Below are 25,610 nucleotides of genomic sequence, written 5' to 3'. Positions count from 1 at the left end.
TGCAACTCGAGGTTGAATCTATGAATGTGAAAATTTGTTCTGGCCGCCTGAATAAACATATCTTAAAGATATTATATGAGGAGAGAAGATTAATAAGGATTATTTATCCAGACATGTCACTGTCATTACAACGTAGAGCACTTTGGATGGACACAAGAAACCAATTGATTGTTACTCCTACTAGAAACAAGATAAAAACCTGCGTTAAGTGATTGTTATTGTGGTATGTTGGATTACAAGCCAAGCCTAAAGTTCATTCAGTAGCACCTTAAAGAACACCAAAATTCTGACCTTGTTTCCTTCCTGGATCACCTTAGCAAAAAAGGTGTAATATTCTGAAAAAGGCTAACCTTGATTTCACGTTTAAAAAGGACCAATGCATAACGAATATTTCTGATTTAAAGACTGGAGCTAGAAACTCAAATGCATAATGTATCAATAAGAAGCTTACCAGGTAACAACCAGTCCAATTTGAATGACAATGTTTCATATTGTTCACTGTAACATTATTACAAACCTTTGAATTGGCTTTGGAGGAGAAGCCAGAATAAAAAGAAAACTCGATAGGTCGTCATTTAAGACATCACCTAGAAAGAACAGGACTTTCACTTTGCTTGAGGATGGATTGCAATGTAATCAATGAGATGGGCTGTGGTAGAAACTTTACAGGCTTCAGTGTCAGGGATGTCCACAGCAAATTCTTCTTCCACTGCCATCATTACTTCCACATTGTCCAACGTATCCAACTGCAAGTCATCCTTGAAACTTGCCACTGGGCTCACCTGTGCACCACCGAAATTAATTTAACCACTGGGAAAATTAATCTAAGATGAGAAGAACAGGGATGCAAATTAGGACTTGAAAAAACTATACAGTAAGAAGATATGATCAGGATGACGGTCACAAAAGCAAGAGACAAACTATTCATCCTTCAATTTTGAACCTAAATATTTTTGTTCAATTGCTTGGTCCTTTGGCAGTATACAAAAGCTGCAGTACATGCTAGGGCATATTTGGTGCCTCATTTTGATATAATTTGATACGCTCTGATGAGACCATCTTCTTAGTTACAGTATTTGTATAGAGGAAAACTGTTGTGATCAAGGTTTTAAATAAACCAAGATCTCAAAATTTCGGTCCAAGGACCTGAAACAAAATATTCTGAAATTTCTAAACCTCCACCAAAACCTTGTTCAGGGGGAGAACTTTGCACTTCAAAGGTTAAATATGTTAAAAATTAAAGAAAAAAATCATGACAAGGAAAAAAAATTGCCAAAATCGTAGAATCTAAGTCATTTTGAAGTATCTGAAATATCCCAAAATTGTGACCACCTGAGACATCAAAGATTGTGATTTTGGTTCCCTCATCCCAAAAATTTTTCTGAAATTTAAAACCGTGGTTTTGACAAATAGGAAGAAGAAAAAGGGCAGTCTCCTAGGTTTATAAGGATTTGCTTACAGTGAATAATAATGTAGTCATAAACATATTTTTCCTATTTCTTTGAAGTGAACTTCACATGAATGCATGGCGTTAGAAGATTATCAGCAAAAGCAAACTAGAAGGCACAGAATGTACGAGCAGCTTGCTGGCAATTTTACATGTATATTCCAGCTCACAGGTACTGTGATTTGCACTTTCTAAATCATCTCTCATAAATTCTTAGCTAACTTTTTTATTGACACCATTTAGTTTGTGGTCCCTCACTTCCAATAGCTTACTACTGACTTGAGATAAATCTAATGGATTTTTCCAATTACACTGGTCAAAACCTGGTTTCTGGTAGAGCCGTAGACGGTTGCTTCTCTAGACATGCTCTAAAAATAAAAATAAAAAAGAGAGAGAGAGAGAGGGAGAGGAGAATCAGTTATTCATCCAAAGAATTTCATGTTGCTGTGATAACATATTATGTTCCTTAAGGAGTAATAGCGCAGGTTCCAATTTAGAGTGGGCCCCACTTCTAATACAAGGGTGAGTCCCAATGTAAAGCAAGCTAGGGGTTTGGAAAGTCTATGGTGTAAAAGTGAGGGAGATTATTAAGAGTCCTTGTTTCCTATACAGCCCAAATAGGAAGGGCTTCTTGGATAGCCCAAATTTCTGCCATGTCGCAGCTTAGTTATGTCCAAAATTTGTGTACAGATAGACCCCATGGGCCCCTGCTCACATATCAAATTTCAACCCAAACAGAGTATGCTAAGTGGCAAAACACAGATTTAAAAATAGGACTACAGGAGAGCACACAGTAGTGGTTGGAGTACAATATGGACATACATGGGGGAATCTGAACGAATTAGGCACTGAAATTTGACACGTGGCTAAACCAGACCATGTCTTTTTAATCCATCGGTTGGAATAGCCACATCATCTGTTCACAAGGAACAATGAGTGTGGGCCACATGGGAAGGCCGCTCAAAGGTCATTTTGCCATTAGTACAAGTCTCAAGTCAATTGGAATTAATTTGGTAGGTAAAATAAATTATTTAAATGAGAAAAGGTTTGTATATTTAAAAAAAAAAATCATAACATAGATTAGGGAGTCTGAAGTAAAAGAAGCTTTAAGGCATAGTTCTAAAACTCGTCTCGACTCGGCGAGATCTCGGCTCTCGTCTCGGTATTCTGAGAAACCGAGACGAGATGGCATACGGTACATAAAAGTGCAATATCTCGAAGAGATCTCGCCGAGATCTCGGATCTCGAGTCGAGATCTCGGGTTGACCCATGGAAATGACCCTTCTACTATGTATTTACTTATCTAACTCGACATATCTCGGCGAGATCTCAGATCTCGGGTTGACCCATGGAAATGACCCATCTACTATGTATTTACTTACCTGACTATGTCATGGGAAGACTATGTGACATTAGCGGGGACTGAATACTTGATTCAAAGTCATTTTATGTGATGATAGTTGTAACACTGTTAAACAGTTTGATGTATCACTTTAACATTTCTAATTCTTATTTAAGTTGTTTAGCTATTAATTGAATGTTTTGCTTGCTTTCTATTACTAAATTATGTGTAGAGGGTATTTTAGTACGTCATCGCCTAACGACTTATGGTCCGAATTGAAACTCATATTTGGACTTTGTTTTTGCAAAATCTGATAGTGTCATTGTGTTTAAATGGCCTAAAATAGGCTGAATACCAAGTTTCAGACCCAAACTCGGTCTAAAACCCACCGAGTTGAGGCTTCGAGTCAGAAATAACAAAAATGCACCAACTCGGTGAGATCTCGGCAAGATCTCGACTCGACTCGGTTTTCCCAAGGGCCGAGTTGGTACCGAGACCCGAGTTTTAGTACCTTGCTTTAAGGAAGATGAAAGTAGGCAAGGCACAAGGCCTAGAGGAGGTCCCAATAGAAGTGTGGAAGAGCTGAGGAATATGTGGCTTATCTTGGCTAACCAAGCTGTTTAATAATATTATGAACACAAGGAAAATGCCAGATGAATGGAGGAGAAGCATCATGGTTCCAATTTACAAAAAATAAAGGTAATTTTAGAGTTGCAATAACTATAAAGGCATAAAACTAATATTGAAATTATGGGAGAGGGTTATGGAAACACACATGAGACAAGAAACTACTATTACGGAGAACCAGTTTGGTTTTAGGCCAGGAAGATCCAGGACAGAAACTATTTCTTTAGGAGACTCCTGGAAGATTTAGAGCTTGCAAGAAGGATCTCCATATGGTCTTTATTGACCGAGAAAGCTTATGACATAGTCGCAAGAAGGATCTCCATATGGTCTTTATTGACCTAGAAAGCTTATGATATAGTCTCTAGAGAGAAAATCTGGCAAGTACTGGAGAAGAGAAGTGTTTCAAGTAAATATGTGGACATAATTACAGATATGTATGACGGTGCAATGACAAGTGTAAGAACTATGGGGGATCAAGGTAGTAAATTCCCAATTACAATTGGGTTACATCAAGGATTAGCTTTAAACCCTTATTTGTTTGCATTTATCATGGATGTTTAACCAAAGACATTCAAGATGAGGTTCCATGGTGTAAGCTTTTTGCTGATGATATTGTTTTAGTGGATGAGACAAAAACAAGGACTTCCGCTAGTTGGAGTTGTGTAGATCAACCTTGGAATCAAAAGGTTTTTAGATAAGTAGAACGAAGACGAAGTATATGGTGTATAATTTCGGTTACACCAGGACGGATAATGAGGTGGTGAAAATTGATGAGAGAGAGATTCCGCAAAGTGATTATTTTAGGTATCTGGGCTCAATCATAAATAAAGAAGGTGATATAGAGGATGATTTTTCACAGAGAATTAAAATAGCATGGATGAAGTGGAGAGTTTTGTCTAGAGTGTTGTGTGATCTGTGTATTCCTTAAAAACTTTAAAGGAAATTTTTATAGGACAACCATATGACTGGCTATGAAGTATGGTGCGGAATGTTGGACAGTTAGGAAGTGTCATATAGATAAGCTCGGTGTAGCGGAGATGAGAATGTTGAGATGGATGAGTGGCAAAACTAGGAAGGATAAAGTACGGAATGATCATACTTGAGCTGATTTGGGAGTAGCTCTGATACATGATAAGCTACGAGAAAGTTTTTTGAGCCTTGAAGTGGCATGGCCATGTTCAACTGAGGCCTTTGGATGCCCCGGTATGGAGATTTGATTCAGATTGAAGGAACTAAAATAGCCAGGGACAGACCTAAAATGACCTTAAGAGAAGTGGTGAGGAAAGACATGCATAAATTAGGCCTTGTATCAAGTATGACCTTGAATAGAGCTGATTGGAGGGAAAGGATCCATGTAGCCGATCCCATTTAGTTGGGATAAGGCTGAGTTGTTGTTTATTTTCAAATCAAAGATTAAGAGCGAGAAGAAGAGATGAAATTTGGAAACTTTAAGGTTGGATTTCAGGTAAGGTATTGAGAAGGGACAAAATAGAAGCATGATTTGTAATTGCTTAGTTAGTACTACATTTATGTAGAACAGTCCTGTATAGAGAATGTGATTGAAACCAGTTCTGGAGATCCCTACAGAAACACCCTTCATAGTTGAAGCTGAACTGGAGCATATTGAGTTTGTCATCCCACCTAAGTTCTTTGAGGAGAGAGGGCCATGTCTGGATGACTACATCCCTAGTTGTCGAGAGCTGCCAGAGTATGTGTACGGCCTGGAATTGGACGTGTACCATACTAAGATCACCCCTAAGCTTACTAAAACTTGTGGACGAGTTTTTTCAAGTGGGGGCGAGCTGATGCAGTTCAAGGAGGCTACTATACACGTGAACAGTGGTATTGTTCACATTTTTTTGTTCACGTGAACAGTGATGTGGGGCCCATTCGGCCAGTAGAAGGAGATATATCTGGAGATAGTTGCAGCCTTGCATGGAATAATTTCTAGATGATCTTGTGGGCCCCAATTGGAGATATCAAGTGGAGAGGATCAGATTTATTGCTGTCATTATCTAGTTTCTATTTTCAGTTTTAGAAAGTAGATTTTCTTTTACTGTAATGACACTAGTTCGTTAGGAGTTCCTATTTTATAGTTTATAATTTTATTAGATTACTAATTTGTAAAGAATTTATTCCACGCATGAGGATTTTGAAAGCTATTAATAAAAACAGGGCTGTATTACAGCCCCCAAAATTTGAAGTTGAGAAAATTGGCTTTGCCATTGAGTGCTATGAGAGGCCCTTCCCTATCCCTCCTTCCTTTCTTCTTCCTCTTTGATTTCTTTTGTTTCTATTTATTTGTTCTGCAATTATCAAGCACCTGTGAAGCAATCGAAACCCCTCTGTGCTGCTGGAATATACTTTTGGCTTGAGAATACTGTCTTGTTGCTGCTCCAAGCCCTGTTGTGCTGCTGAAAGATACTGTTGGCTTGAGAATACTGTCTTGCTGCTGCTAGATCGAAATATTGTCTGACGACTGAAAGACATGCCCTGGGGCTCTGCTGGGTGGTATTATATTTCAGCAACCTCAACCCCTTGGATTCCCAAAGCTGCTCATCAGATCCTGATCAAGTTTTGGGACTGTAATACCCTCACCTATTCCTTCCTTCGATGGCAGTTTGAGGTTGATCTACTGGTTGTATTATCCTTCTCAGTGAGTTGCTATTTTGATTCATACTTTCTATTTCTGAGTTTCCTTCATAACCCAGCATTCAACCTTCAGATTAAGCCAATATTTTAAGGAGTTGTTCCAACCCAAGAGTCCTATCTTCGATAGTAAGAGCAGTCCCACCTGAGGTGCTGACTTACTAATTCTGGAATCTGCTGTTCCCTGGTTCACATCTCCTATTCTGTCAGCCTATAGACCAGACCTGTTCTACTTTTGTTTTCCCTGTGGCCGGACATCGACCAGGGTACTGCTAAACCCTTTTGGGAATTAGAAGAGTTGGTTGGTTGCTGTTCACCTACTGTTATAAGATTCTGTGATTTTCTAGCTGTAATACTTTGTTCTGTTGTTAGGGTTGAAAGATCCTACTGTGGAATTAGTTCCTAATTGTCTAGTTGGGAATTGGTTCTACCCCGACATTCAGGCATATGAATATTTTAACGATCCCTTAATCCTTCATAGTAGTCGAGTGGTGTTAGCACAGGAATCGTAATAACTCTAGTCATTGATGTACACCACACGAAGCTGATCCCTTGACTTTACAAAACTCGAGGTTGAGTTTTCTTAAGCCAAGGAGAGTTGATGCAGAATTTCAGCAAGAAGGGAAGATGGACTTCTTGGTTTGGATTTGATTTAGGTTTTTTTTGGGTCCAACCAAACCTATAGTTCAAGTTTGGTTTAAGTTGGGATTAATTTGAGTGGCCAATGGGTTATATGGACCATAGACTTAACATTTTTGGGTTTACTATTATAATAGGCCAATTCTATAAGCCCAAATATTAGGAATTTAAGTCCTACTCGGGATTTAGTATTTAGTTTCTATTTTGTAATGCTCTAGAATAGCTTCTATTTTGAAGAGAGATTTAAGTTGTAAGGGATCCCTCCTACCATACATATGGGTTTCCTAATTTAGTGATTGCTATGGAGTTATAAATAAAGGAGAAGGGCTTTAGACCCTTCAACAATTTTGGCAAAAACTCCTTGCTGTGATTTGTTGTGAGATGCACTGACAACCTTGGTGGGATGCTAAGGTAGCTTGGTGGGAAGCCAAGTAGACTGCTGAGATGTTGGTCGAGTTCTAGATAAGAAACCTAGTACATATCACCTTTTTCTATCTTCTTATTCTTATTCTTCCTTCACCTAAGGTCATATTTTGATTACTTCTCCATCTTGCGGATTCAAGTTATTGTTTCTGTTTAAACCTGAAATTCTACTGCCGATACAGCCTCCTATCACTCCATTGTGTCCCTGTTCACTTCCCTAATGTTAGGTGGTAGCATGTCAGGCTCAGGTAAAGCGGCTCACACACAGCAACTCCAGCTACAACCACCAAAGCAAGAGGGTAGGAGTTAGTTCACAATTCTGCTACTAAAATGTACTCTTTAATGCTCCCGGTCTTTGTTGTTTAGCAGGCCGATCCATAGCTTGGCTTGCAATCGAAACAAGCAGCTGTTCTGCAATATCTTGAGTGCTGTTACAGCACTATTGTTCCGCTCTACTTCTATTTTTCCACAAGTTACTAAATCTGATCCACTTTCTATTTGTTAACTGTTTTGTTACTAAATATATTCTGAGTTACTAATATGGTTTTCACTCGTTACTCCTTGATTTAGTCACTAAATTTCTGCAGTTACTCAATCTCAGTTTCTAATTTCAGCAACTTTCTAATTTGGTATTCTTTTGATTTCTTCAAATCTGGCTGTTGCACTAACTCCAAACTTTGGAATATCCATCTATGTTTCCTCTAGGTCATTTGATTGGAATTTGGACCAGTTCACAGTTATCTTAGTCTTATTGCTGGATTTTCTCTCCAGTTTGACTATTAACTAGACCTGCGGCTAGATCATGTGTTGGTTTTAATCTCTAGCCCTTAGGTGAAGTTGAACTAGAACTCAATTAGGGTCCATTGCAACCTACAACTACAACAAGAGCTTAGGGGAACAACAAAACTTTAATTCACTAAAACAATCTCAATACCATCTACCCCTTTGGTTGTCTCCCCTTTGCCTTTGTGTAAGGCTATAATCCACAAGATTACCAGTTCCCCACTTACTAATTCCTAATTATACTAAGACTTACTAGCAACTAGAAAACAAGAGTTAAAACATAATCAAACCTAACCATGCTACTAAAAACCAAGCTTGGCATTTTGAGTTCATTTACAAAGTTAGCAATTCTAATGAGAAATTTCTAGATAAAAGGGTGAAAAGAAACTCAAACATAGAAGATACTTAATTTTAACTCAAAGTTCCAAAATGGAATTCCCACGACAGATTAACACCTTATTAATAATAAACTGGACACAATTTCACATAGAATATATCAGAATTTCATGATTTTAATCTAGTTAGAGATATAACTGATTTGACCGAATTTGTCTTGAAGATAAGTGACAAAACTAGACCCAACGGTAAGGTTGCTCCATTGTGGCCAAGTGGTTGCGGGTTCAAGTCGGGAAACAGCCTCGCCGCAAGGCGAGGGTAAGGCTGTGTACATTATGACCCTCCCCAAATCCCGCAATGGCAGGAGCCTCGTGCACTAGGCAAGCCCTTTTTTTCTGAGAAGATATGAAACTATGGTCACACACATCACATCTTTTCTCCATGTTTCCACATCTCTTATCATGGATTCATGACTAATAAATAGTCCCACGTGAGAAAAAATACTATGCTCAGGTCTGGAAACGCTCTGATGTCAAGAACTCAGTTCTCTCTCAGCCGCACCGTAAGATATACCTATTGCCCAGGTCTGGAAATGCTTTGATGTCAAGAAATTAGTTCTTTGTCAGTTGCACCATAAGATATTCCCCACAGATCCCTAATTTTAAATTTTCAGGATTCTGATTTGACCAAGTTTCTTAAATTTCTCCAATTAGATCTTTTTCAAACATTATTCATTATTACTTCTTCCTACATTTTCTTCTTTTGATCTTTTCCAAGGACTGATTGAAGACAGATTGAGTCATTGTTACTCATTTTTCTAATCTGAGTAATGTAGGGACAATCCCGCTGCATCAGCAATCAGTTCAAAAAAAAAACTTGAACTAGGATCCCAAGCAGCCATATATCATACCGTTTCTAGAACGAATTCCTCTGGATCTGTAAATATCCTCAAAATTGGAATAGGCTACCAAATCATCACTATAGCCTTAAGCTATCCATAATTTGATTTGAAATATTAAGATGTATACAAGAAACAATGGTACTATCTATGGCAGCCTCACTCCACTTCTCTTATTGTTTTGACATCCTAGAATTTTCATGTTTATCAATATCAAGGGAGCTCAATAAACCTTGCAGCTTGGGACTATGTTACTGTAGAGGTTGGCTTCAAGAAAGAGATTAAGTAGAGGACGGTTTTCAAGCAAATATTTAGAATGTAAATTGGATGTTTTATTTGGTGAAGTGCACCGTGAATCAAGGACACATGGTACATCGGGAGACCAAGACTTGTGAAAAAGTTTTGACAGTCGGGGAATATGGTGTCCTCTTGTCCCTCCTTTATGAGTGTGTTGAAGGAGGATGAAGTGGATCCTTTCTTTTTTTCTTTATTTCTCCCTCTACGGAGGAGAGGGGAGGTGGGTTTTGAACTTTGAAACGAAGTGAAGGTAGCAGAAGCCATGGAAAATGGTTAATTCCTTCTCCTTGTATGTTGAGTCCAAGAAAATCAACAGCGGAAACATAACGTTACCTGGGCATGGGAGCGGGAAATTCTTATCAGTGGACAGCCTTCCGTCCCACACTTACGAAATCAAAACTTCTTCATTTTTCTTGCTCGAAAGGTACAAAAATAGCTTAATCCCTTCCTTCGTATATTAAAAGTACGAGGCAAGAAACAGGAAAAATTACTTGACCAACGATATTAGAAGAAGATAGCTATAAAATTCTTTATCAGCATCGGCAAAAATTTTGGCAGCTACTCAGCTAGTGGCCGCTCATAATACAACATTTCAGTAAAAACGGAAAACAGTAATCCATGAGAGCTTATCAATGGTCAAAGGAAAACAAACGACAGGCACAACGGAGAGGGCAAAGAAGAAGAAATCCAAAGGTAGGAAAGGAAAATAAGACTACCTTGACGGGATCAACGAACGGGATGGATTTGAGAAGACCCACGACACGAGTGGTCACCTCCGCCTTGTCCAAACAAGTGGCAGAGGCACAAGCAGATGATTGAGAGAAAGTCCTCGCTTCTGCGATAAACCCCAGAACGGACACACTATCTGCAAAGGAACCTCCTCTCCTGATCACAGAAATTGCAGGGAAAGCACCGTCAATGCACCGCCATAAATCTGAAGGAACAGAAGCAGAAGAAGCCGATCTGAGAGATCGAATTCCAGTTCGTAAGATCTGCATCTTCTACGCTTCGTTCGTCGTCTCTGCTAAGGGAAGAAATGGTTCACAACTTGTGAAAGGCGTCAGCCTGCCAGGACTTGGAGAGGATCCTAGGTCGAGTGTACCTAGTACCGAGTCCCTACTAAAATAAAGACCGAGCCACCGCGGCACCAACAATCCAGTCAATCCTGGAGTTATGCACTGGCACCGGCATTCACAGCTAAGGGTGTCAATCCGGTACCGAAATCATATACCGCAATCAATCCCACACCGTATTACCGTATCAAATACAATTCGATATGGTATCGATATGAAAAAATAGTACCATATTTGATACGAGACGGTATCAATATGAAGCCATGAAGGTTAAAACCATCGATACATACCAAATATGATACCAAATTAAAAGCTAGATATATATATACAATTATATGTCTATATATATAAGTATATATGTATTTAATTTATATATACAATATAACATATTAAATATAATATATTTCATATTATATGTAATAATTTTATTAATTTATATATACAAAATAACATATTTTGAATACCATATATAGGTATAATACTAAATACCATACCACATACCATATCCCACAAAATCCATATCGCAACCATACGGTCCATACCGAGTCGATATAGTATCGATATGGGAAATTCATCATTTATCCAATATAGTACAATAAGGTACCCAAACCATACCAAATACTAATACCGTACCAGATGGACACCCTTATTCGCAATTGCAAAGCCCTACTCTCTATGATGCTCACCCTTACATTTGCGAAAATACCCTTTGATGCCTTTTCCTGTCAATTGCTTTGATAGGGTGAAATAGCTAACTTAGGTCAATTGGTCCAGTTTTAGTTTGATTTACATTTTGACAAGGTGCAAATTAGATAGAAATCAATCAAAATCAAAATCATTTTATATTTGATCCAATTTTACCAATTTTTATTTTGTTTTCGTTATCTAGTTTATATATGATTTGTAATGCCAATTTTGGAAAACAATTTGCTATTCCGATATATATAGTGTTTAATTCCAGTTCATATTCGGTTTAGAATCGTTTGTATTCTAGTGCAAATCAAAACTGAATCAAAAAGAAAACCTATGAAATCATAAACAAGTTAGTGATCCGGTTCAATTCGATCGTTAATGATCAATTCCAATTCCATTTTGACAAATATCCAACAAAAAAAACTTAGTAGGTTCTGATAATATCGCAGCCCTATAAATAAGGTAATTTTTTTTTGGGTACAAAACATGGCTATTTATTCACGCACGGCCAATGCTAACAGAAAGAAAACAAGAAACATAACGCAAATAACTGACATGTGATATACAAGGTTTCAAAACTGACAATGAAAGACATGATCCTGACATACATGTCATAGGCAGGACAGGTCGGGGGAATGAATGGATAACAACCACATCCCAAGAAAACTCACCGTAAACACAGCTTACATAATGAATCGCATGCACAAACGTACCATAAACTCTAGCACACAAGGCAAAAATGAAATTCAAACCCAAAAAATACCCTCCTCTAAACCATGGGTGAAGGGAAACCGTCCCAAGTTTGAAGAACAATTTTTTTTCCCCCGCTTTTAGAGCAACGTTGTCCACACAAGTAACCCTAGATATAGAAACGTATGAAATCTTCAACTGGAAATAATACAAATCACAAAGGTATTAGCATACAAATAAAGCACTTCCATGATCCGCAGTCTACATTTCAGAATGGAAAAGGATGCTAATAGCAACAGAAAACAAATGGTAAATAAGAAAAACAAGAATTGACTACCAAATACGTTTTACTACCTGACATTTTTTACAGCACTAAAGTAGTTTTTTTTTTGTCCTTGCACAAGATGTTCAAGTAGGGCCCAGTGAGTGGTACGCAGCTTCTCATTGGGGGTACTGAAGCACCATTACTTCCACAGGCCAGCAATATCAAGAGTTTAACCTTGTGCTTCTTCCAACCATCCAAAAGTTCACTCCACTTATGGTGCTATACCAAGAAAAAATGGTGCAAAAGGTGAAAACTCGTTTAGGTTTCTGAAGGGTTAATTGAACTTTGGCACTCAAACCGGATAACCACTAAAAATTAATAACCAGAAAAAATCTGTGATTATTGTAACATACCTTCATCCCCGTCAGATACTTGCATCCCAACTCTGGGTGCTTCTCTCATTGTTTATTGAGTTCATCGCCATCATCATCATCATCATCATCATCATCATCATCATCATCATCATCATGTCACAGCATGTCTCCTGTGAGCACGTCCAATCCCTACAGGACTGCCTACATTAGGGGGCTTCATAAATAAAGATACCAGAAGCATCCCTGGAAACCGAGGCTCACAGAGTGGAACCAGTGTTTTGAACGGTGTGGTGCCCGCTCCAATGAACCTCAGATTCTTATGCCTGCACCTCTGCCAGTCGAGATAATCAAAATTGTCACAGTTGAATCCTATCATGTTCAATTCAAGCCGTTGTACTGGCAGGGCACAGGCATGGCCCCAAGCCCCTCATCGGGGCCGGGCTAATCCAAAACTCGCTTCAGATTGCTGCTGATGAGGCTGCAGAAATTCATACATTGAACAAATTACAAGACAATAGAAGCAAAACATAAACAAGCAGACAAATGCTACCAAAAGAGTGAGAGATCAACTTTAAGGGAAAAGAATATGATATGCTTTTCCAAATTCTAGCAATAGCTCTTTGGCAAGTGTGTTACCACACTTCTTATATAAAAAATCCTACAATTTGTTGAACACTTCTGCTTGTAGATTTCTCATATGTTCAAACGTGTCATGTTAGAAACTTGTATGAACACAGCTAGACACTTACTTCACACAGCTAGACACTTACTTCGTCTTTTTGCTTATAAGTTAGCACAAGAAGGTGCTACTTATGATGTTTCCTTTTTATCCTAATTTCTGGTTGATTTCCCTTCATTTGTTTGCAAAATGTTTCCTTTGCCTTGCTCAGTAACATGCATTTTATTATTATAATACACCTGAATACATAAAATTGTATGTGCTCCCTTAGTTATACTTATTTTTAACAACAAATGTACGCACTACACATTGTAATATCGACTATTCTGGTACGAATACAACAATCAAATATGCTCATTACAGTACATGCCAGTAATGGACTATGGTCCAACACAGCTACAACATCAGATGGTAAATACTGGTTATGTCATCAATCCACATAACTAAAAAAATGAGAATCAAGGTCTAGGACCCTTACCTGAGCAAAAGGTTGATGCATATGTTCATGAGGATGGACGAATGGCATTCCAGGGCGTGGGCAGGGATAGTGAGAGGAAGGCAGATAGATAGCTGAGGTGGAGTGTGCACCAACATGATTTGGATTGAATGAGGCCATCATGGTCTCTGGGGGACCATAGCCAATTCCTGCAGGGTTTGACGGAGCCCATGGTCCACGTAGGTGTTGAGGAATTGGCCTAGGTTGGTGATCCATCGAAATTTGAGGCCTATGACCTGATCCAAGTTGAGGGAATTCAGTGTTGTAGTTCAGTGCAGGGGAATACATGGGCTGCATGGCATATGGTCCTCCATTGAACCCAAACCCAGGATCAAATCTTTGAACATACCTGGGAAAATATGTCCATGTCAATATTATTTGTTTACAAAACAATAAACGAATGATGTTTTATAAATTTCGAGCCAGTTAGCATTATGAATGGTTTCTCAATCACCAACCCGAGATCTATGCTCACTCTATTTTAAATCAAATGAAACTATGAGACCAATGTTTCACATTTCTACAATTTCTGTAATTTTTTCCTTGTCCTAGTCAAGTTGTTAGATGGAGTTCAACAGGGATTAAGCATCACAACAATAGCAATACCAGCACAGCAGCGCTTTTATAGAAAGGCAGGAAGGCAGACATCCAGATTCGGGACATCATCCAACTTGTCCCACCTAGGATATCCGAGTCGACGAGAAAAGACCAAGAGACTGAAGTCCAAAGGTCAACCAGATCACCAATCTGGATTGTATAAACTATTCTGCATATTGGAATTATTAGATGATACAGCATACATTCACGATTCCAGACAGCTTGTATAAACCGGATTGTTATCTAGTCAAATCTCAATTAGAAAAGATCATCAGAAGAAAAAGAAAATCTCAACTTGATTAGGACCAGAGAGTGATGGATACCCCACCTCTTCAAAGAATACTGTATGATATGCCATAGATATGAAATTTGACAGAAAAATTAACTCATTCCAACACATTTAGTTAAACACAGGATATACTTCCACAAGAAAATCAAAGAAATCTTAGCAAGGATCTAGGAAAGATATTAAAATCTGAAAAAGGGAAAAATTTGTTTTAGAGGGGGGAAAGGGCAATACGACACCCCCAAAGAAAGTGATGAACATCAACATACCGGTCATAGTTCCTGTCATAGTCAGGATCATGGCGCTCGACTTCGCGATCCCGAAAGATTGCTACCCTGTTGTTGGCCTTGTACCTACCAACAGGCTCCTTCTCTGTCCTACTTCTACCTGATCTACTGCTACCCGAAGAAGAATCACTGACAGTCCTACTAAGGTTGGATTCAGGGTATTCAGCAACAGATTTCTCTTCACCCATTGACCCCAAGGAGCAGGGTTGAAAAGTATCCTGCACAGTCAGCTCGCCTTCTGGTTTTCCAACAGTGCCTCCAATAATGTTAGAACTAAATATCCGGGCACGAGCTCTGTTATATTCCTCTTTTCGTTCCTCTACACTTTTTGAGTGGTTTGCTTTAGATGCGTGAAGATTTGCACTGTTGATCCCCTGTGTTCGCTTTTGCGGTCTCTGTTTGATTGCAACCTTAATGTCATTTGTGCTGTCTTCTTGTGGTAAGTTTATAGGAATGTCTGCCAGGCGAATTGGAGGAAGTCGGCACTCAGAAGTTTTCCGTACAACAATCCTGGAACCAGAGCAATCAGGTAAATTGTTGTCTAATATGACCATAGACTGCAGGTAGTAATGCTGAGCCACGCGGTGTGCTGCCAAGCGCAAATAGGATGTAGGCAGCTGTTGGAACTCCATTTGCTGTTGCATAGGATCACGAATAAATTTCTCAACATCTTGTTCCATCCTCAGAACTGGACAACAAAAGAGAGAGAATATTTATTTCTGGGAACAAGAAAAACAAACAGTTACAAAAGATAACTTACAAAGTGTAAGGAACAGTTCAAATGTTCCTGCCAGAATATGAAAAGCCCATATCTAAGCAATATATCATATAAAATATACATAGTAACACAATTAAATGCAGTACGTTCAAAGTTTGCAACCAGTTCTTCATTAAAACTGTAGCTCTGAGAAGATGCATTGTTTAATTTATAGCCACACAACTACCAACTCAACACAATAAGCCTTATCCCAACTAAATGGGTCGGCTACACAAGCCACAAAAAATATCAAACAGCCAAAATTTTGTAATGTTTTGAGAAGCTAACCATTTTAGTTTCATCACCACATACCTCAATTTGTAGGTTAAGCTGTTTTCTCTTTACCATGGTACATTTACTCAATTTATATATAATGCCAGAACTGACCATGCATCCATTATTTCTTATATAAACCTGTTAAAGTTTTCAATGATGTTACTTTTATTTCTCACGAGGATGGCTCAAAACCATCTGATCAAGCTACTGACTGTGTGCAATATTTCTACCCTATTAGTAATTAGTCAACTCAGCACAGAATAAAGTGGAAATTGAAACACCAGAAGTATAGCTAAAAAGAATAAAATAGGTGGGGGGAAAGGTTGTGAGTTCAGGGATTCAAGAGAAAATATAGGCAACTAGTCAACTCTTTTTCTTTTTTTTTTTGTAGAAGGCAACTAGTCAACTCAGCACAGAATAAAGTGGCAATGAAACACCAGAAGTATAGCTAAAAACAGGCTATAGGAGGTAGAGTCTCTCAGTATGGTTGATCAAAGAAGCAATAAATTGGTGTAAATTTCAACGCTAATTAAAGAAATAATTCAGTTAATAATAAATAGCATAGAAATAAGGATTCCTACATGCATTCTGATCTGCAGTATCTCCCTCAGTTTTGACTGAGCTTGCTTTAGTTTGTCAGATAGCGGGATATCTGGTCTTTTCTCTCTCCACCTCCTTATGGTCATGGATATTAGGGATCTAAGCTTTTCTGGTAATTAAACTCTAAAACTGAAATTAGCCTCAACTCTAATGGACTCATAACTTTCAAAAAATCCTAGATAGACTCTACCACTAAATAACCTATTAAAGCTAAAACAGAAAATTACATGATAAACTCACTAATACAAACCCAATTATATAAATAAATTAAATACCCTACTGAAGCCAAAGATCCAGTTGGGCCCAGTTCATCTTCACATGGATACCCAAATGGGTTTGGGTTGGTCCAAGACTCTGCACCTGCATCAGAGAGATGAGAAAGAGTATTTCCAGAGTCTACTAAATAAAAATAAAGTCATGCCAAGTAATGGTGCCCCGTAAGATTGTATTCTCATCTAGACACCATATGTCGTAGATATATACGCAAATTAGGTTGTATGAAGCTAAAGAAGCTTTAAGAAAGATGAAAGTAGGCAAGGCTCCAGCCCCAGGCGGGGTCCCAATAGATGTATGAAAGGCCTTGGGAATCTGTTTTTTTTAAATCTTGGCTAACCAAACTGTTTAATAAGATTATGGGAAAGGGGCGTGCCTAATGCACGAGGATCCCACCATTGCGGGGTTTGGGGAGGGTCATAATGTACGCAGCCCTACCCCTCCTTTGCAAAGAGGTTGTTTCCAAACTAGAACCCGCGACCAATAGGTCGCAATATAGCAACCTTACCGTTGTACTAAGGCCAACCTTATCTTGGTAATGTAGGGGCGGTAGGGAAGAAGGGAATAGTTGCAAGGGAAGGGGAATAGAAGAGGTAATTCAGGGTTCAACAATGCTATAAGCAAACTTGTATTCATTCAATCGTGGGGGCTCTCAAGAGCTCTTACATATTTATAGCCTCTTGGCTGAAAAGAAAACAGACTTAAACTAGGACTCAAAATAGAACTAAGACTCAAACTAAAACTAGGATTCAAAACTAAATCCCAATTAGGATTACAAATCCAACTAGAACTCAAATAAAAGACTAAATAACATTCAAATAACCTTTAACTGTTCCCACGATTTTGATGTTGGTGTAGTGGGGATCCCTACACCTATCTACTCCTACTCTAGTGCTGATGTAGGGAAGAATCCCTACACCTGTGGCTGGTTCTAGGCAGCCAAACTACATCAGCTCCCCCAATCTTAAAAGAACTCGACTCCGTCGAGTTAGGTCGCGGACCCAAGATAACTTTACAAGTATCTCGCAGTTGAGGTGGCACATATCTTGAGGTAGATGACCGAACTCCAACACCAAGAGTGGTAAGGGGAGAGTGGTCCATAACTGGAGGAGGAGAAAATTGTCGTCGTCGTCGTCGTGGCATATCCTTCAATGCATGAGGCAACATTAGGAACGTACACCCACCTTGCTTGACTTTTATGGTGTTTTGTACTCCATCATAGAGAATACCAGAATGTCGTTGCCAAGGTCGCCCTAAAAGAATATCGCAATGCGCCAATGAGGTGACTAGGCAAGGCACATGGTACTGTAATGGCCCAAATTGCAAGTGTAGTCGCACTACTGCAGTAGCCTCTTCTTGAGCTGTAGGTCCAAAACCTCACACATGAATGTTCTTGAAAAGCTGCTTCTGTGGAAGGTTATGTGCTCGAACAAAATCAACAGAGATGAAATTGGCTTCTGCTCCAATGTCGACAACTGTATGAACATTTGTAGAACCAGTACCGTACAGAAGAATACTATTTTGTCTAAAGAGGGGAGCTTTATCAACAAGGCCATTAGCGAATGATGCAAGGCTGGTGGAGTGAGCTTCAACCTCATCATCATCATAAGTAAGGTCATTCTCATTTCTCATCAAGAGGGTAAGCGTCTAAAATTACACCATCAATATCATCCTTCTCTGTTGGTTGTTTCTCTGCTATATCTATGGGCGAGTTCTATTGGGACATTTATTTCCAAAATGACCCTTTTCACCACAATTACGGCACACAATGTTCTTCAACCAATCATTGCCCTTGTTATAGTCTGCCTTCTTTTCTTCCACCCTAGGAGGTTCAGTCCGCTTTTCTTCAATCCGCAGTGGAGGTCTATAAGCTGAAGGAGGCTTGAGCATATTCTTTAGATTACTATACTTTTCTTCAGCTGTCTTGGCATGAGTTGCTGCCAAATCAACGGACCTGAATTCAATGTTAGCCAATTCTAATCGAATCTCAATATTTAACCCGCCGATATATCTCATAACCCGCTGTCGGTTTGTCGTCACCTTGAAGATAATTTGTGGAACTCTAGAGTTTAGATATCCACATTCTTGCTGCCTTGTTGAATATTGATCAATTTGTGAAACAATTTTGTCTCATAATTAGGAGGAACAAATTTCTCGTTCAGAATCTGTTTCATGACCTCTCAATTGGTAGTGGGTCCAAGTCGCCTGATAATCCTCGAGTGTAATACATCATCCCACCATAATCATGCATACCCAATAAATTTGAATTTGGTGAGGATGAGTTCAAACTTTTTCTCGTCCCGAAAGGATTTATAAGCAAAGATGCTTTCAACCTTGGTAAGCCAATCAAGAAATTCCTCTAGCTCCTTTTCACCACTAAACTCTGGAACTTCAACTTTGATGCCATAGTCCCTATCAGAAAATTGTCGGGTGATGTCCTGGGGTATAACTGGATCAGGTTGCCTTTGAGGTGAATCTTTGATCTGTAAGGTATGAAATTGAGGAGGTGGTGCAGACATTCCTGCTTCAACTTGCTTGTCAGTTCTCTTCATAAAAGCAAGAATCTCTTCCATAAATTTGTCAAGTTTAGTTTCATTCCTCTCAATCCTGGCCTCAAACTTGGCAACACTCTTTTGTAGATTCTCAACCAATTCTAGATATAACTTGTGTAACTCGGCGTTGGTGACATGACCACCTGTCATGGTTAGTAACTGCCTGAACAGTAACTTGGTGATGGCAAAGCAGTAAACAGAGTGAAGTTTATGAAGGAGATAGCAGAACTGTAATATTAAAATTTTAACTTAGAAACAAAGGAATTGTATGTATAGTAAGAGGGGTAAGTTTGGAAGTGAAGAAGGAACTGGACAGAATAGATTAAGGACAAAAGAAGGGGTAAATCTGGAAAATAAAATAATTACTTAAAAGTAAAGTAAGACGTAAGAGGGAGGGGTAAGTTTGGAAACAGGTTAGAATTAGGACAAAAGAGAATAAAAAGTAAAGCAAGGGCAATTCTGGAAACAAAAAATAAATAAATAAATTAAGACTGAAAGTGGGACGTGACAAGGTGGGGGTAATATGGGAAAAAGGGGTTTAAAAGGATTATTTATCTCTTGCAGTTAGAGTTTGGGTCCTATTCAACCACTGGAGGCAGAGAATGACGTTGAAACGAGAGTTCTGACTTTGAGGATGGTGCTGGAAGAGATTGACCACTACAGTCGTGGGAGGAGTTCGAATGGGACTTGAAGTCCGACGAGGAGAGCTGCGGATGGACTAACCAGGTATGCTCGATTGTTCTTCTTTTCGTTTCGATACTCTGCCTCTCTACTTCTTTTTTTCTATCTTCTTCTCTTCTTCTTTTTTTCTTTTTTCTTTTTTTTTGAGTTCGATGCCTCTCACTTATGAGTTACGACAGAAACAGAACCAGAAATAGAATGGGAAAGATTTTGGGAAGGAGAAGAATAAGATGAGAGATATTGATATGGAAGGGAATGAGAGAGGTTCATGGGGAAGGAGATGGATCCTTCAGCTCTGATACCACTTAATGTAGGGCCGGTAGGGAAGAAGGGAATAATTGCAGGGGAAGAGGAATAGAAGAGGTAGTTCAGGGTTCAACAATGCTATAAGCAAACGTGTATTCATTCAATCGTGGGGGCTCTCAAGAGCTCTTACATATTTATAGCCTCTTGGCTGAAAAGAAAACAGACATAAACTAGGACTCAAATAGAACTAAGATTCATACTAAAACTAGGATTCAAAACTAAATCCCAATTAGGATTACAAATCCAACTAGAACTCAAATAAAAGACTAAATAACATTCAAATAACCCTAAACTGTTCCCACGATTTTGATGCTAGGTGTAGGGGAGATCCCTACACCTAGCTACTCCTACTCTAGTGCTGGTGTAGGGAAGAATCCCTACACCTGTGGCTGGTTCTAGGCAGCCAAACTACATCACTTGGCTAACCAGCTGTTTAATAAGATTATGAGCACAAGGAATTTGCAAGAAAATTGGAGAAGCATACTGAGCCCGATTTACAAAAGTAAAGGTGATATTCAGATAAATTCTATCTTGATTGCTTGGAAAAAAAATGTCTTTCATTCTACATGATGCCTTTGCAGAGGTCCATTCAGCAGGTTCCCCAAACTTGATGACCTCCACTCATCTACAAAGGCATACTTCACTTAAAAAGCACCAATTATAAAAAGCTCCAAGAGTTTGAAGCATCTCTTTGAAACAAGGAATTAAATTGCTTAGCAAAACAATAAAGGCCCAGTTGGAATTGATGTTAATTTTCAAGAATATGTTAGGTTGTTAGCATTTGGAAGGTAGGGGGAGGAAAAGAAAAGGGTTCATTTTACCTTTTGTTTTGAGTGGAAAATAAAGTACACGAAAGGAAGGATAAATGAAATGGAAGAATGATGCAGATTGTTACTATTGGAAAACTTCTGAATTCTAAAGGTGATGGGTGGAGTCCAGTGATTATTTTAGTTGGGGGAAGAATTAGATAAAAAGAAGAGAGGTAACATCAGATGTTAAAAGGATAGAGGAAGTTAAGAAAACAATTGAGAGCATTAATCCCACTCTGGTTGATGATTCAGACCACCCCATTCATGGACCTACTTCCTCAACGATTGCAAGATCATTTTGGGCATTTTAACTGTATTAAAATAAAACGTTAGTCCATAGCAAAAAACTAATGCAATTCCTCTTCTCCCCACCTTCTCCCCACCCACACCCACACCCTCATACACACAGTGGATGAAAGGGAACTTGGAATCCATGTTCTAGATGAAAGTGAACTTGGAGAATCATTCCAAAAAAAGCGGCAAGGAGTATTAATTACAAGGGCAAGAGATCGATGCCTGGTATTGTAGCCCCCACGCACAAGCAGGGGCATCATCATAGCTGGGATTTTTTATTTCACCAGGGGCGGGATGGTAATTTCACGCGCTCAAGTGTATGGGTACAGGATCTACACAACCAGGCAACGTTCTTTTTCCCCAATTAAAATTATTAAAGGCATTGAGTTCCCTACCCAGCTGCGTAGCGTACGCTAGCGCCTCCCTGTGTATATCTCTCTTCCCAAAATAGAGGACAGACATGTCAATTAATCATAGTTGTCACGGCATCGCCTTGGCGTCCAAGCAGTTTTCTAGGCGCCTAGGCGGCTGCCGCATTATTATAGGGCGCCTTGAACTTGTTTGATTGGCTATTTGTTATTTCATTTACTTAAGATCTTATTCATAAATAAGCAAATACCCCTATTTGAATCCAATAAAAATAGTTAAAAAATCAAATTCCAAAATGATAAAGAGTCAACCCTCCTGTTCAAGAACAAAAACTAGATTTTTGGCAGTAGGTGAAAATTTCAACTTTCTAATGCTGGGGCTTTTCTCAAATCTAAAAATTCCATAAACCTTAATATGGTAAAACATTGCTAAAAACCAAAAGTGTGGTAAAATATTCATTTGTTTTGATATCTAAAAAAATATTTTAATTCAGAATGATTTTGACAGCATTCACGCACACCAAATAAGGTTTGACCGGAACATAACTCCTCCAATATAAATCAGATTTAAGAATTTTTTGGAAAGCTGGTTTTGTGCTCTACCTAATACACAAAGTCTCGTGTAAAAATAAAATCATTTGATTTATCAAATTTCTTGGAGAACAAGAACATTTCTCTAAATTGAGAGTAGGTCAATTACTTATTGATAAGATCATATTTTCTAAGAACAATATAAACCAAATGTGAGACTGTATATCTGAAAATGACCAATTCCAAAAACATATAAACCAAATGTATGTTTTGATTGTTTCAAACTTCCAATAGCTTGCTTCTTCAGTTTTGCTGTCTTCTATTTCTATGTTGATTTTTTATGACTTGATGTGGCTTAATATTTATTTTTGATGACTTAATGTTGATTTTTGATGACTTGATGTGGCTTAATGTTGATTTTTTATGATATAAGGTACATGTAGCATACTAAATAATGTTAGAAAAGAGGGAAAATAAAAAATAACACTTGGGCATCTTGATCACCTAAGCGCTTAACCACCCCTCAACCGCCTTGGGTCACCTTGCCGCCTTGAAAACTATGCAATTAATAGGAGTGAGGAGAGAGATAACACACAGAGAAACTAGCATATGCTATGCAGCCTAGCAACGTTATGTTCCCCATTATTAAAATATGCACTTTAAATTTGACATCCGTCAGAACAGAGGAGTATATTTAAACAGTCATGTTGCCAAGTCCTTCGGTATGGTACAGCTGTTTGAAATATTACAAGTCCTTGCCCCATGTTTTGAGAATCAACTCTTACAGGTTCTGCTCCAATTTCTCCCTTAAAGGACACTACCAGGCTTGTTGCCAGGTTCCAGTTTCTAAGCAACAACCTCACTGCCCGAGTGCCATAAGCACAGAATGAGAGTTAAAATAAGTTGTGGCACAAGGGCAAAGGTGCTAGAGTGATGAGATAAAATATAATCTAAAGCCAAGAAAAACCCTAGAGCATGCATTTGTGCACATACATGTAACTGCTTACATGTTTGTGTGAACAGCTTGTACTCATCGCAAAGCAAAAAATTAAATGGATGAAGAACAAGGAAAGCACTTACACTGTTTGACTTGATGTGGATTAAAAGCTTAGAGATGTACAATTGATCAAATGATCGATTTGCCTTCTTGCAAATACCTAACCTCTGGAGTGGTTTTTCTCAAGTGAACTCTCAAAGCACCAATCCCATAAAGTGGAACCAATAGGCCTTAATGCTAGAGCATGAATCTTGTTCATGAATACTATGAGTGGTGAGTACATGTGTATAAATGGGTATGTGCATTCCTTGTCTACAAATACAAAGAATCAAAATAAAGGTGGAAACAGCAGGTACAACTCGAAATATAAATCTGTCAAGGGAAAAAATCCCTAATTTTTTGTTAATAATGTAACATGGCGTGCAGAATAAAAGGAAGTAAGTGTTAGTACTCTTCTCCAGACAACAATTAAAATCAAGGGCGCTTACAAAACAAAACTAAATCATATTGGTAGCCATGAAATCTTAGAACCATATTGGGAAACCTCAAACTACCAACACTAGCTACAGAACATATTCAATCTGTATAGGTAACCCAGAAGCCACAAATCATAATGAAAAGGGAAAAGAAACCATAATATTTTGAAATCTAAGAAAGGAAAAGGATATGGAAGCAAACGCAAGCTACATAAGCAATCAAAGGCAGGGCAGAGACTCACTCGACAGCCGCTCACGAGGGTTCTGTAAAGCTTCCCTAAGGAATTGATCCACCTGACTGATAACATCTTCAGAAACCCCTCCGATCCTCTCAGAATCGAGAGAGGAACAAGAAGCAGAAGCGGACAAGGAAGCAACACCAGCAGCAGTGGCAACTGACGGATGATCATCACCGGAAGCGAACTCGGAGGATGAAATACGTTGCAGAGACGAAGCCGTGGATATCTTCTTGGAGGAGACCATCAATCTCCTCATGCTATCGTCCAAATCTGCGACTTCCCATGAATCCGGGGCCCCGATATCCTCTTCAGAGCCCTCCATGGAAGGAAAATTCTAGGGTTAGGGGTACGAAGAAGTCATGACATTAGGGCCAGCTCCATCGCAGAAACCGTATCGATAGATGAGATTGTCATAGGATCAAGACCACAACCGACAAACAACAACTAACAACAACCATCGGATTAGGGTTCAGAGAATTCAGAAAAAACGACGAATCGTAAAGGATTTTAGGGCACGAAACTGAATGCCAAAAAAGAGGGACGACACGGTAGGTGTGTCCTTTACGGTATTCTAGTCTTCCTATAAAAGAGAAGAAGAAGAGCAAAGCAAAGAACCAACCAATCATGTATTTTTTTCTCGTCTTCTAGAGAAATTTTAGTCTCCTTACGCTAGTATAAGAAGGAAATTAAAAACTGTTCATAAAAATAAAAGACGAGGAAAAATAATTAAATAAACACCATTACCACTCAATCACTCATCACATAACTCTAACGAAGGGGATAGGATTTGGGGATTTGGGGATTTGGCGTGTGCGTAACGTAATTCGTACTTGCTACATTTCCAGCGGTTTTGTTTATTAAAACTACACCTTCACATGGTAGACGGCTGTTCTTCAGGTGGATAGTGGAGTGGGGCGAGAGAAAAAAACCAAGACAAGAGGAATCTAATCAAATTATGATTTTTTTATCTTTGTTTGGGAAACAGAACGCTAACCGGTGTTGTGTCTGAATATGTATTTATGTCCAAACATATCACAACGTAAAAATACCGGCGTTGGCCCTGATCATTTGATACTAGGCTGTGTCTGGCACAGGTACAACATTGGTTAACGTTCTCTCTCTCTCTCTCTTTTCTTTGGATTAGAATCAAATTATTATCATTCAAAGTATATGATGTGTATGTGATGTAGGTGTGGACTAGGGACTAACCAAGATTTTAAAAAAATGGAACCGATAATCGATCAATGTTGATATCGGTCAAAATTGGCTAAATTTTGTTGACAAGTAAGTAAACCTCAAGTTCCTTTGCTCATCTATCAAGTTTTAGCCTTAGCGGCTTTTTATCACATGGCAAAATGCATACTAAAAATTTTGGACCACCAAGAGGGCGCATGGATTACTAAGGACTCCACAGCCATATGATTATAGAAGGGTATGACATGATATAAAGAGAGCGTTTTAATCGGACCTAGATCCTCTCTAGTGCACTAGTCCCTCCAACACTCATCCAACGGTTGGAAGCATCTAGGCACGTACCCCCGAGGGCCTCCAGTTATAAATGATCATCTTG

General features: G+C 38.8%; 2 protein-coding genes and 1 long non-coding RNA gene across 3 annotated transcripts; all 3 read right to left on the bottom strand.

Moving 5' to 3' along the window:
- Nucleotides 1–381: 381 nt before the first annotated feature.
- On the bottom strand, nucleotides 382–10,511 carry LOC122648824 (acyl carrier protein 2, mitochondrial-like). The gene is made up of 2 exons (XM_043842066.1): nucleotides 10,158–10,511; nucleotides 382–782 (listed from the first exon to the last, which is right to left on the bottom strand). The coding sequence occupies exons 1-2, from the start codon at nucleotides 10,437–10,439 to the stop codon at nucleotides 606–608; spliced, it is 459 nt and encodes a 152-aa protein (XP_043698001.1). The 5' UTR covers nucleotides 10,440–10,511; the 3' UTR covers nucleotides 382–605.
- A 1,591-nt stretch (nucleotides 10,512–12,102) lies between these two features.
- LOC122667727 lies at nucleotides 12,103–12,669 on the bottom strand. The gene is made up of 2 exons (XR_006333846.1): nucleotides 12,576–12,669; nucleotides 12,103–12,441 (listed from the first exon to the last, which is right to left on the bottom strand). It is a non-coding gene; the product is annotated as an uncharacterized LOC122667727 (long non-coding RNA).
- A 6-nt stretch (nucleotides 12,670–12,675) lies between these two features.
- Nucleotides 12,676–24,679, bottom strand: LOC122667717 (cAMP-regulated phosphoprotein 21-like). The gene is made up of 4 exons (XM_043864113.1): nucleotides 24,044–24,679; nucleotides 14,864–15,569; nucleotides 13,694–14,060; nucleotides 12,676–13,014 (listed from the first exon to the last, which is right to left on the bottom strand). Exons 1-4 carry the CDS (start codon nucleotides 24,360–24,362, stop codon nucleotides 12,964–12,966), a joined length of 1,443 nt encoding a protein of 480 aa, XP_043720048.1. The 5' UTR covers nucleotides 24,363–24,679; the 3' UTR covers nucleotides 12,676–12,963.
- Between the last annotated feature and the right edge of the window lie 931 nt (nucleotides 24,680–25,610).

Source organism: Telopea speciosissima, chromosome 1 (assembly GCF_018873765.1).
Source record: "Telopea speciosissima isolate NSW1024214 ecotype Mountain lineage chromosome 1, Tspe_v1, whole genome shotgun sequence".
Taxonomy (NCBI): Eukaryota; Viridiplantae; Streptophyta; class Magnoliopsida; order Proteales; family Proteaceae; genus Telopea; species Telopea speciosissima.
This window is presented reverse-complemented; position numbering and strand designations above follow the sequence as displayed.

Excerpts from the sequence above, each read along its gene's own strand:
- LOC122648824 (XM_043842066.1), bottom strand. The coding sequence starts at position 10,439 with ATGCAGATCTTACGAACTGGAATTCGATCTCTCAGATCGGCTTCTTCT. Across the intron at positions 783-10,157 it reads CGTTCGTTGATCCCGTCAAG|GTGAGCCCAGTGGCAAGTTT; the intron begins GTAGTCTTATTT and ends GGTGGTGCACAG.
- LOC122667717 (XM_043864113.1), bottom strand. The coding sequence starts at position 24,362 with ATGGAGGGCTCTGAAGAGGATATCGGGGCCCCGGATTCATGGGAAGTC. Across the intron at positions 15,570-24,043 it reads CCCTCGTGAGCGGCTGTCGA|TTCTGAGGATGGAACAAGAT; the intron begins GTGAGTCTCTGC and ends TTTGTTGTCCAG. Across the intron at positions 13,015-13,693 it reads TGCATCAACCTTTTGCTCAG|CCTCATCAGCAGCAATCTGA; the intron begins GTAAGGGTCCTA and ends GAATTTCTGCAG.